Raw genomic sequence first — 13,100 nt, 5'->3', positions numbered from 1 at the left:
AAAAAAAAATCTTTCTCCATAATAGGCTACTATGTATAGAGGGAGAAGGTAAAAAACACAATTTTTGGGATCGAGTTAACGTCCTGTGTTTACGTTTGATTCCTTCCTGCAATTCAACCATTCGACCCACCAAAGTTACTCCTGCACGTAGGCCTACCTTGTGAACCGCTGGACTATGTCATTATTAGACTAACTTAAGTATAATGTTACACAAAATTAAACTTATATTCACTCAAAAGAATGAATTGGACAACTGAAGTAAATTGAACAGAAAATAAATAACTTAAAAACAATCCTAAATGTACTACCTTATCATATCAGAGGCATCAGACCATGTCATAACCTGTGATGGATAAAGCATAAAACATAGCTGATCATTTGAGTGTACAGGTATCTCGAAAGATCAAATATTAAAAATTATATGAAGCTATGAAGGAGTACAAATTTTCTTTAAACAATTGTGTAAGATTCATTGAAAGCTTTCGTAGATACCATAGCTTCTTACACCATTGGGGAGTCCAGTGTTTTTGTTACCTGTTGAAACCCATTCTTAGATTTAGTTTGATATCTTTTAATAGCTTGGACCTCTGTCTGGAATATAATCAAACGGTTTAGTATAATACGTTCTAAAATCTAGACTTAGGTGGCAGACAGCTGATTTGAGGTATAGAATTCCTCTCCTTCCAAAGGCGTCTCTGTGTATCTAAGTTCATTTAAATCAGTTAATAGTCGTATTTGATATGAATAAACTTGGAACAATACCCAAAATAATTCCTTCTATTATAAACACCTTTAGGAATCTAAATAATCCTATACAAATCAGGGAAAGTTGTCTAATGCTTTCCTCTTTTCACAGACCCTTCCATCAACTCCTGTCAATCCAAATCCTAAAACCAAAGAAGCTTCACTAGATGATAAGGAAAAAAGTGAATCTCCATCCTGTGTCAAAGCAGAGAACCCGAACTCAACAGCTGTTACTGAAACAACTGAGCCATCTAAAGAAAAACACTTTGAACAAGTTGATAAAAAGGTTACAAAAATAATGGAAAATTTTTACGAAGCCATCAGTGGAACGAATAAGGATACATCTAAGCCTAACAATATCGGAAATTTGCCTAGTTTCAGAAAACATGAAGATATTGAAAGTGAAATGTTGAAAAACCGTGAAAAGAAGACTTATGAATCAAGAGAATCAACAGTGTTTTTGCAACAAGCAACTTCACCGTCTAAATTAAAGTTTACGAAAATGAGTAATAGGCCAGCTGTTTGTGAGTCTCGAGGGAGATTACAGATGAATGTGCCGAGAAAAGTGATGTTCACTCGCAATCACAGTGATGTTGTAATGACACCTGTCAGGGTGAACAAAGTGGGTCCGCCAGATTGTCAGGGATTTGTTAGAGAATGTGAGATCATAAGACCTACGAGATCAGTGAGAATGAGGAATGATGGCCCCTCTGAATGTCAAGTTGTTAGACATGTTAGGCCAATCAGAATAAACATACCTTTGATTCCAGGAAACTACAAACCCTCTGTAGGGAAACCATTTGAAGTAAGAACCCCTCTTTTGATGGGTGTTCCCACAAATCAGAACAGTAGAAATGAATCATATCAAAATACTACCTCCAATCAGAAATCAAGGAATAATGATATAGAACACTCTCATGTTCAAAATGCTAAATTCAGTGAACGTTCTAAGGAAAACTCTACAAAAGACTTGGAAGCCAAAACGTTTGCAGAGAAATCAGAGATGTTGAAGAAGAATTTGGAAAAGGTTGTTGCAAATGTTTTAGACAATACAAAAGTGAGTAGTCCGAAAGAGATAGATAAACCAAAAACTTTTGTTAGACGATATTCTGGGATCGGAGACGTATGTCGTGGGAGAGGTTATAACACTCCGAACTATTATCTTCCGCCTAGAGCTTATGGGTTTGGTATGGTTGACAACAACGCTAAGGATAAAAGTAACACGGCTAGACCTTTATCTTCTTTTGCTGGAAAAACACCAGGAAAGAAGTCACTGCCACCTTTTTCTAAGAAATCTTTGTATTTGTCTAAATCTGATGGAGACATTGATAAACCTGAAACTGTTAGCAGAGTTGGGGGTTCTGAAGAGAGTGTGAGAAAATCTCCGCAAACATTTGTCCTTAAAAGACCTTCTGGCTCTCCAGCAGTGGTTTCAATAGTTGGAAACAAAAAATAGTTAAATTGATGTTTTTAATTTTGAACGCTCAATTGACCAAATTGATACAATTATGATGTTTGAATTCATATATTTTTTGTTGAATCACGCATTAACATTTCAAATTACTAGATATCAGTTAAGTTCATACCTGTTTGTAATTCACTCATGTTGGTTAGCAGTGAATGTGTAGTGGCTATTTGTTACGGTTCCAGGAAAATATATATTTTTGTTCTTAAATTGAACTGTCAGTTTGTTAGCTTAGAGGTATAAAAATATTCTATGGATAAACTAACAAACAAATACTGAGACAGCTGTGGATCTTTTATTGACAGACTTGATGCAAATAATTGTTGCTTAATGGAAACATTCTATTTAAATCTAACTAAAGAAGTTTGATCACATTAATTTCATTGGTTTTTAAATGTACATTTTTATGTCAATAAAGATTTTATTGAATTGGCCACAAATATTGTATAACTACATGTTTTAAATTCTATGGAATCCTGGAACATTCTTTGTTATATTTTATGCGAGTTCATTTCCATACTTAAACGCGAGTTCAATCATTTCAAAAGTGGATTGTGCGATAACATTTTATAAAAATAAAAATATAAATGTACACACTCTCGATTATCCGAGCCCCGGTTATCCGAGCCCCGGTTATCCGAGCCCCGGTTATCCGAGCCCCGGTTATCCGAGCCCTGGTTATCCGAATCCTGGTTATCCGAATCCTGGTTATCCGAACCTCTGTTATCCGAGGCCGTTATAGGCCTGATTATATAGGCACATTTTCAATTACGGTTGGAAAACAATAATTGCATTTGAACAGATATTTCTTTTAAAAATAAAGGGGAAATAGCAAGTAGATTATGATTTGATCAAATTAATACTTTGTTCATTCTTGCATTAATAATTATTACATTATTTTAACATATGAATGTACTTATATTCAGAACAGGAGTTGGTTTGAATATTTAGTGTGCATCTTTCCAATATGATGGCAAAACTATAATTGTTTAGGAATACATATAGGTAAACCTTCTCAAATACAATATCTGACAGTTTCAAAGCCAAAACGAATGCTTCGCAATTAAATGTCACCCGATCGTGTTAGTCCATATTTGATATCTAATGATGAAAGGAATTGCTTTACAGTATAGATCTATGAGGCATAGCCCTAAGGTAGGCCTGTAATTGAAAGTTACTTTTCACACAGGTTAAAAGTAGTTAAAACACTACCTCAACCTCACTACTGCACACTTTATTCGGGTTGAAATTTCTATTAACAATGGTGCTCTCGTCTTTTCCACGAAAAATAAGGACATTAATGCGTTACCAATAATAGACATACACACACAAATACAGAATTGAGTCCACACAACATTTTGGAGTCCAGACAGAAAACGCTAAAAATTATACAGTAAGACATCAATTAAATTTAATAAGCAATAAGGTGCAGTGTTTATAAATAAATAGTGAAAATAGTGATGTGTTTGTATGTAAAAATGATTCTTACTGCTACCAACGTTTACATTTGAGAAAATAACTGTAGTACTTACGACTAATTTAAACTGTCCTTCTAATCAAACTGTATTATAGGTGTTAATCTGTTTGCAAATATATAAATAAATACCCAGGCCACAAAACATGTAACATGTAACGTTAACAACGTAAAGCTTTGAAAAATCACTATGGTTTGCTAAAAAAAACGTTCACTTGATGTGGTGCAGTACCAAAGTTATTAATCTCCTTTGGTTTTAATTTTTTTTTTTTTTAGTTTTCGAAAATCAAAGTTATTTTCCATTAATAGCATTATTTGTAAGCAGCTTTTAATGTTAACATATTAATGACAGTTTGAAGAAACCGCCTTTATCCGAACAAAGGTTTCTTATTTAAAAGATTACGTAATCTCTAAACAATAATCGGTACATATATCTAGCAAACATTCGGAGGAAATGTGAAGAAAAACGCACAAATCTGGGGTTTTTACGTTTGTAGTTTTATTTCCTAAGTAGGAAAAGTACCGATATCGTTGTCGAAATTTAAGTAAGTAGAAACCAAAAGTGACACATTGGAAAAGCGAGTTTAGCTACATCTGTTAAGTTAAACCTCTGTTACGGTACGATCACAGCGAAATCAGAAAGATCTTCCAAGATCGCAGCAACATCCACGATCACCCACTGACTGCAGTTGTGATTTTTTACTTTGCACTTAACACAACTGTCCTTGAAGCGCCGTCAATGAGTGGAAACCTTTGTAAGCTACGGTATTGGTGAAGATGATTAAAAAAATGTAAGTTTCCTTGCACTAATACAACACTGATTCACAGTATTTTCCCCGGTTATCAAAACTCAAGAACAATCGTTGCACTTGCGATTAATTAAAGCTGATAAGTAAGGCACAACGTTAATCTCACTTGGTTTGGATGTGCTGACAAAACTTGATCGGAAATGGTTGCGGTATTTGTAAACAACTTTGAATGTAAACATATCAGTAACAGCTAGAAGTGAGAACTAATCCAAACAGCTGATCGTTATTTCATAAAATGTAATAGTAAACATTGGGAGACAATTTGAAAAAATCTATCAAAATTGGGTTTTTGGTGGTTTGTTATTTTGTTTTCAAAGAAGCGAGACCATGTTTTTATAGCCAAAGACACTCTCACCAATCCAGTAAATACAGAAAAATGATTAGAACCTTGATCGGTACTCTAGTTTTCTAGGAGTAGGCCGCGTAAAATGACATTTTGGCGTTACAGACGCAGTCACAGAATGGACAGACAAACAGACATACAGACAGAAATTGAGATAAGACTCGTTTCGGCTTTTTTAGGCTATGAAACGTAAAAATAACAAAAAAATGCATGATTCTAAGCAATGTACAGACAAAACTGTAATTTTATTTATATAGATATAGATTATAGTGTGTTGTCTTCGTGTAATTTTAATAATACTGTATTTAAAGTTGTTTTAACGATTTAAGAGTTGTTAATCATGATGTTTGAGTTATTGTTTTCCTTAATAAAACTTTGATACCTTATAAAAATAAAAATTTTTTTCATCCGCTATGTACTGTTCAAACTTATTGTGTTTTTCACAAGTATTTGATTTCCTAATATGGTACTGCAACCCCTAACCTCAAATTCTAAGAGACCTCCAAGTTATCCGTGATACTCGGTTCCAACAACCTCGGTTAATCGAGAGTGTACTGAATTTCTATACAATACGGTTCTAAATATTGAAATGAAAAAAAAAGTATCCTAAAACACAACGTCTGCATGCAATTCAGGAAAAATATTTGCTCTACGTGAAAAGCTTAAAATGTAACATGCACCACGGAGGTTTTTTGTCAGTTTAAGAAATTTTTATTCATATAGATCAAATAATGCTATGTTAGTTTTTACTATTTAGTACTTTTAATTCTTAATTTAATACTTTTTAGTATTTGTTAGTTTTTACTACAGTACATAAATGTCATTAATGTCGTTTGTGTATTAAACCATAGACAAAAAGAATGAAATATAGACCGTCAGCTGTGCTGCGGTTACCATAGGTTCTGGCGCACACCCCTTGGAGCACCCCGGTAGTTACGGCGTACGCGCTACGTAAACTACAGCGGTGTGCGCCGGAACCTATGGTAACCATGGCAACTACAGCACGGCTGACAGTCTATATTTCATTCTTTTTGTCTATGATTAAACATATTTAAAAATGACTTATTATTAAAAATAGCTGCTGATTGTGCTAAAAATTTAAAAAAAGAGTTTCAAAAGACGTCTTAAATACAGAAGCCAAGTAAGTAAAAAAAGCAGAACACATCATTTAAGAAGGTTGGATACTTATGTTAACCAAGATAATAAATATTTTTGTGTTTACCAAACATAACCTTCACAGAGTTTTAAAACAGATTCCTTAAAAAGTTAAAAGGTAGCAATGTAAAAATCTGCTGGATTAAGGCATTACTTTGGTCATAAATTAAACATGTATAGGCTTACATGTATTTATGGTCTGTTCACAAAATTCTGGCGGTTTGAGGGGAAGCAATTCTATCCCCTCCACCTTACCCTAAATTTGAAAATCAGACAACAACTAATCAGTTGTGGTATACATTAAGCTAAGAAGTTGTGGGGGAACTGAGGAAACCTTTCCCTCAAACCTCCAAAATTTTGTAAACAGACTATAGTCATAGTTGAAACATGAAACATAACCAAGCCACAACACAATTGGGACAAGCAGAAGATGCCTCCTCAGGGAAAACGATAAAACTTTGTGAGCGCACTGAGATTTGGTACTCAAGAAGTCATCGCCGACACCGACAGTGGTATATACTGTTTACTGCTGTGGCCACTGGTACCCTAGATGGTACTTGGCCTCCCCAACACACTGCCTCCATAGGTCTCTGCTTCTTGCATCTTCCATCCTTCTCCCTAGCTTCCTCAGGTCTTTCTCCACTTGGTCGAACCATCTAAGTTTCGGTCTTCCAAGGGGTCTTCTACCTTCTGGGTTATTCCTCAAGATGTTCTTTGTTAGGGAGTTGTCATCTTTTCTCAGAATATGCCCTGCCCATCTCAGTCTTCTGCTCCGTACCTCAGCGACAATATCTGGATCCTTAAATAATTCTCTTAGTTCCCAATTATGTCTCGATCTCCATTGTCCATCCTCAAAAATCGGTCCGTACACTTTCCTCAAAATCTTGTTCTCAAATACAATAGCTTTCGTTTCTGATTTCTTGCTTAAGATCCAATTTTCTGAACCATACAGGAGAACTGGTCTGATGATTGTCTTATAAATCCTGAGTTTGGTGGTGTAGGATATTATTTTTGAAGTTAGTATCTTGTGACAGGCCGAAAAACTTTTTTGTGCTAGGTTTAATCTATTTTGTATTTCTAGCTCTTCATCATTATCGCTAGTGAGGATGACTCCCAAATACTTGAAATATGTTACTATCTTAAATTTATACTCTTCAATTTCAATGTAGTTGTTATTTTGGTATCTTGGTTGGTCATCATCTTGTTTTCTTCCACATGTCATAAACTTGGTTTTCTCTTCATTTATGTATAGCCCCATTTTTCTTGTATGTTCAATAAGCATTTTTGTTACATCTTTCATTTCTTCTATATTATGTGTAATTAATACTATGTCATCTGCAAAAGCTAGCAAGTTTATGTTTGTTCCTATCTTAATCCCTACTTCTGTCTTTCTTATCTCCTGAAGGGCTGTTTCTATGGCTAAATTGAACAGCAATGGAGATACCCCGTCTCCCTGCCTCACACCCGTGTTCACCTCAAAGTCTTCCGATACGTCTCCATTTACTCTAACTTTGCACTTAGAACCTAAAACACTCAATTTTGCTAGTTCTATAAGTGTTTTTGGTATACCTAGATGCTCCATGTTTATCCACAACTTCTTTCTATTTATGGAGTCATAAGCCTTTGAAAAATCAATGAAGAGGCAACAGAATGATTTGTTGAATTCATAATACTTTGCTATTGACTCTTTAAGAATGTAGATTTGATCCGTCGTTGATCCTGCTTGATGCTCTCCAACAATATCTGTTGTGTATTCCTCTAGTCTTCTCTGAACTATTTTGGAAAGTATTTTGTAGGTGACATTTAGGAGAGATATGCCTCTGTAGTTATTGCAGTCTTTTTTGTCTCCTTTTTTGTGAATTGGTACAACTAGGGCTTCCTTCCATTCCTTGGGTATTGTTTCTTCTCCCCAGACCTTGAGTATTAGTTTGTGGATTCTTTCTGCTAGACAAAAGCCACCTGCTTTTAAAATCTCTGCAGTTATACCATCCTCTCCTGGGCTTTATTATTTTTTAAGCTCTTGATTGCTTCTTCTATTTCTTGTATGGGTGGTTCTGGAATCCAGGGATGTATGGTCTGATAGACTTCTTCCTGTTCTTCCTCTTCCTGCTGCAGGTCACCATTTAGTAGCTCTTTAAAATATTCTCGCCAAACTCTCAGTCCGTCTCCCTTTTGGATTACAACTTGTCCCATTTTATTTTTGATCCCCACAGGTGAAGGTGTGTATCCTTTTTAAAAAAATCTTAATGCACGATAAAATTCTCTTGAGTTGTTTGCTGTTCGATCTTGTTCTGCTTTTTCCAGAATATTATTGATCCATTCTAGTTTTTTCTTTATTATTAGTTTAACTGTTTCCTTGCTTTGCTCTTGGTATCTATCTCGATCTATATCTTGTTTGTTTCTTAGCCAAATTCCCTTTGCTTGTCTTCTTTTGACAGTGGTATATAGGGTACACAAATTGTTTTTCTAGTTCTGAGACAGAGGCATGTTAGCGTGAGGTCCAGCATTTTGCACTCAGTTGATGGACACATGTTAAATATATCGAGAAGCCCTCTATCTTGAAGCTTGGGTTTGAAATCAATAAAAACCCTTTTTCATTAATTACTAACAAAACATGTCCACAGCTGCAGAAGACAAGATTTTCAAATACCATTAATTTTCCACAAAAGGACAAAGACCTGTTTAAAATAGCATAAAATCTTCTTAGTTTTGTAGAAAACAGGTAAAAAATCATTGTTAAGTTGTCTTGACTTTGCGTGAATTGTGAAAAATAGATAATATAAAAAATTACAGAAAGTGAGTTATGGCTGGTTTCTGCATCCTTGAGGTATATAATTTGAAGATATATGCAAGAATATTGTAGTTGAGTAAGTAAAAATGCACCCACGAAAAACAAGATTTATTTACAACAAATCAAACATAACTGAGATCATATCTTTGACTATCAATAGTCAATGATCATATTTAAAATATTTTTAGTACTATATATTTTGCTACATAGTTTAGGTATTGATTAGTTTTATTTTTTGACTAAAAAAATTTTTTAGCGACCTATTAAAATTATTTTTCTTTGAGAACTCACAAATATTAATTTTGGTGGGAAATACAATATTGTAAACTGGTTTAAGTCATAAAAACCAATTGAATTGGATTGAACTGAATATTATCGTATGACAAAAGCATTTGTAATTATTTAGGTTTTATAGGCATTCAATAAATGCAAAATTTCGGTTGTTCACCCAAACAGTTCTGACATTACATGTTAAGATGGTTTTTTATTGTTTTGACCAATTCGATTGAATTTTTTATTGTGTCTACAAACCAGACAAGACAAATTGCTCTTAAGGGACCCTACAAAATTTGGGCTACCAGAAAATTAAAGAATAGGCTAGCCTATATTTTTTGTGTTTGTTTTAACTATTTTTCTATCGGAGACTGCCATCCATGTATAGTTAATGCTTGTAGATACTAACACAGCTACAAGGTAGAAAATTTGAATGAACAGCAAAATAAAATAAAAAAACACAGCTATATAATTTATTAAAAAAAGATTTTTTGTATCTCACAAAGTCGATTTCTTTTCTATTTTGCACTTCTAGGTTCTCAACAACAGTCAAACCATGAATAAAGAGAGACCCAAAGAAAAGGAGGTGAAACCAAGTTTTGTTAAGAAGAAACCTGATGATGGAAAAGCTACTGCCAAAGAAAAAGTTACTGTTGAATCAAGGTAAGTTTTTGCAATTCTCGATCGGCGTGTTCTTACAGAATATACATTTTTGGCAAATTTCCTTCACATATATCTCCTGTGAAATATATTTGTATTACAGCTTGGTAAGTATAAGGTATTTAATGCATACAAAATCGGATGATACAAATCAAGACTACTCGTCACACTTTCACCAAAGATGCTTTATCTGTGCATAATAGATCATAGATAATAGGTATATAATAGACAAAAGATATTTAAGCTATTTCTAAGTGCTGTGAATAAAGAATATGTCGCTGTAAACTCCCAACAACTTCTTATTTTATTCTCACTCGGGGAAAAAATAGTAAAATACTAAGTTTAAATTTATTTGCAATTTTATTGATGACTGATATTCTACGTACAATTATGTAAACATTTAATATTTTTGCATTGTTTTTAACAAATACCCTGTTTCAGATCAAAAGAGGCGAAAAGAACAGGTAAAAGTTATTTGGAAGAAAGACAGCGATTAGCAGAGCGCAGAGAAGAACGTAAAAAACAAGGCCAAAAAAGTAGTTCAACAAGTGGAAAGTCATCTTCAACTCCGGATGAAGGTGGGAGCTCAGCTGCAGTGGATGATAAAACCAGTGAGGATGTGACAGCATCAGCAACTGAGAGTAAAGGAAAGGAGTCAGATTACAAGAAACCTGACCGAGTATTCAAACGGGAAGAAAGACGGAGTTCTTATAAATATGAAAAGTACGATAACAAAAGAGACAGAGATGACGATTCAAGAAGGCCGAGGAGAGGAAATGAGAGAAGTTACCAAGGTGGTAAAAGGGATGATGAACGATCTGAAGACGGAGGAAGGAAAAGGTATTCTGAGACCAGAAGAGGACATGAATCATCTCAAAAAGATAGATACAAAGATAAAGAAAAGAATAAAGGCTATATCCAAAAGAAGAATGATTCTGTGCCAGAAATGGATAAGAAAACAACAACTGAAAAAGAAGGCTCTGATAAACCACTACACAAGAATTCTGAGACAAAGGATTCAGAAAATATAAACAAGGCTGATAATGATATAACTAAAAATTCTGAATCTAACAAAGATCCTGTGGGAACTTCAAAGGAAGATCCATTAGATGTAGGGTCTAAACCTACTCGTAGGAAGTCGGTAGATTATGACAAAACCAAATCTTCTTCCTCATATTCAAAGTCCTATAGCAAAGAAAGGTTTTCTGAGAAGAAAAGGAGACACTCAATGGGATCTAGTAAAAATAATACTGAAAATGAAGAAAATGTCGCTCCAAAAAATAATAGAGATCCTGCAATTGAAAATGATAAAACTGGCTCAGCCATTAAATTTTCGGAACAAGACACAACTAAGATAGAGTCATCAATGCCTGGAAGTGAAAAATCTGCCAGAGATAGAGAATTCAGGAAAGAATTTGAAGATGAACAGAGGAAGATACCTAAAAGAAGGAATTCTACAGGAGGTCAGGAACCTGAAGTGGTGTCTCCAAGAAGAAACTCACTTGGTTCTGAAGACAAAAACCAAGTAGTTTCATTTAAAGAAGGGAAAGAAGATAAATCCAAAGATGAAAATAAGAGGACTATAAATTCACGTGATCCAAGAACAGAAAGGAAAATAAGAAATAAGGTACATATCATTCAAACCTTTTTCCCTCGGTTACTTTAGGAATACAGCTTTAAACATAGTTTACTTTTATAATTAACATGGTTAACTACACTGTAATGGATGTATTCAATATCTTAAAAATATTTGACTTTAGTTTTACATTTGTTCTGAAGTTATTTGTCGCTTCAAGTAAAAAAGCATTTCCATTCAATTTAAAGTAAGTTAATTTGTAATCAAAGTAAGATTGTGACCGATTTAACTTTTTTTGAGGTGCAGCGTAACCTTTATAGATTCATGCTTTAGTAGGCTAAATCTAAACTGGGATTGTTACTGTCCATGTTGCGCAAGCGCTGACGTCATCTTACCATTTTATATTCATCAAGAACCTGTTATTTTTCAAAAACATTAATGTGGGGGGCGTTTATTATACCTAGGTAAAGATGCAGACAATTTGTTAAATAGGGATTAAATTTGCTATGTAGAGGTTCTGACAATGATAAATTTGCTATATTGAGGTGTCTCATTTTAGCTGGGGTCGTCAAAAACTCGTTAAATCAAGGTTGTTGATATGGGTCGTTCGATATGCAAAGGTAAAATATACATAGAGTCTTATGGAGTGTTCTAGGGCATTTAAAAAAATTTGTCATATCAAGGAATTTGTTATATAATGGTTTGTTATATCATATCAAGATTAGACTGTAGTTACAAAAAAAAATCAATAACATTTTGTTCATTTTTATATTTTAACAATCTCATATTCTAGGAGGGAAAGTTAATATCAGTTCCAGATTTAATTCATATTTATCTTTAAGACAAAACTACTACTGATATTTTTAAAACTAAAAATATAAACCTACTTTTCTCTTCAGGATCGTCCTAGTTTGGAGATCTATCGCCCAGGAATGGGGAGATTCAGCAAGCAGCGTTTTGAGAGGGAGAAAGAGAAAGGGCTCGGCAGCAGCACAGAAGTTGATTCCCCTTCTCCCAGTCCTTCCCCCACTCCTCAACTGAAGCACAAGTCTTTGACATCCAATCAGTAACTCGATGATCCATCATGCTATACGTCAAAGGAAATCCAAAAGTGACAATTTTCAGAAAAAAAGAGCTCAGCTAGTTTGTCCATTATATAATTTATACATAATAAAATTTTACAAATCATTGATGGAAAATGATGCCGAAACCATGACCTCAAAAGGTCTACTCCATTCGAAATGACAGCGTTTTGCAATTTCTCTTATATTGTCTGTAGTTCTGTATTTCCTCCAACGGTATCAGCAGTTTTATCCTGGTTATAAATAACTTAAGAGAAACATTAAAACACCGCCATTTGGAGTCAACCTTTTGTGATCGGGATTGCAACATCATTTTCTACTAATTAAAACCTCTAATTTGATGACCATATCCACCTATGCTTACCTTTAAGATTTTCCACTTCTCATGGGGCGACCCCTAATGAGATAAAAAAGACACTGTTTAATAGTTAAACATATATTAAACAGGTCTAGGGCTTTTCTAACATACTGTATAGATAGGGACAAAACACACATTGTTTTTTATTTTTACATTTGATTATGTATCTATTACCCACTGGACTATAATTGTCTAAAACAAGCTGAACACTATCCCTTTACAAAAATTCTTATCGACCCATCAGTAGAAATTAAGGGTAATAATTTGGGGTGACGAGTTTTGTTTTGTGATTTTTTGAATGATTAAAAACAGAAAATTTTAACTTTTAAGGCTTCTTTTTTAATTTTGTACAAAACAGCATTTCATAACT

At 34.1% G+C, this 13,100-nt stretch overlaps 1 protein-coding gene across 2 annotated transcripts in view; it reads left to right on the top strand.

Moving 5' to 3' along the window:
* Positions 1 to 12,478, top strand: part of LOC128988770 (regulator of nonsense transcripts 3B) — a 30,537-nt gene extending 18,059 nt beyond the window's left edge. The window contains exons 6-8 of one of the 2 annotated variants that reach the window (XM_054410387.1): positions 9,590 to 9,717; positions 10,156 to 11,341; positions 12,190 to 12,478. In XM_054410387.1, coding sequence (XP_054266362.1) covers positions 9,590 to 9,717; positions 10,156 to 11,341; positions 12,190 to 12,360 — 1,485 coding nt within the window. In that variant the 3' untranslated portion in view covers positions 12,361 to 12,478. Of the gene's footprint in view, positions 1 to 856; positions 2,550 to 9,589; positions 9,718 to 10,155; positions 11,342 to 12,189 lie in introns of those variants that run through there. The other variant, XM_054410388.1, reaches the window with a different exon arrangement.
* Positions 12,479 to 13,100: the final 622 nt, after the last annotated feature.

This window comes from Macrosteles quadrilineatus, unplaced genomic scaffold (genome assembly GCF_028750875.1).
Source record: "Macrosteles quadrilineatus isolate MER2022 unplaced genomic scaffold, UCM_ALF_1.0 Scaffold_3__2_contigs__length_128488019, whole genome shotgun sequence".
Taxonomy (NCBI): Eukaryota; Metazoa; Arthropoda; class Insecta; order Hemiptera; family Cicadellidae; genus Macrosteles; species Macrosteles quadrilineatus.
Note: the sequence above shows the minus strand (reverse complement) of the source record. Positions and strands in the feature narration are given on the sequence as shown.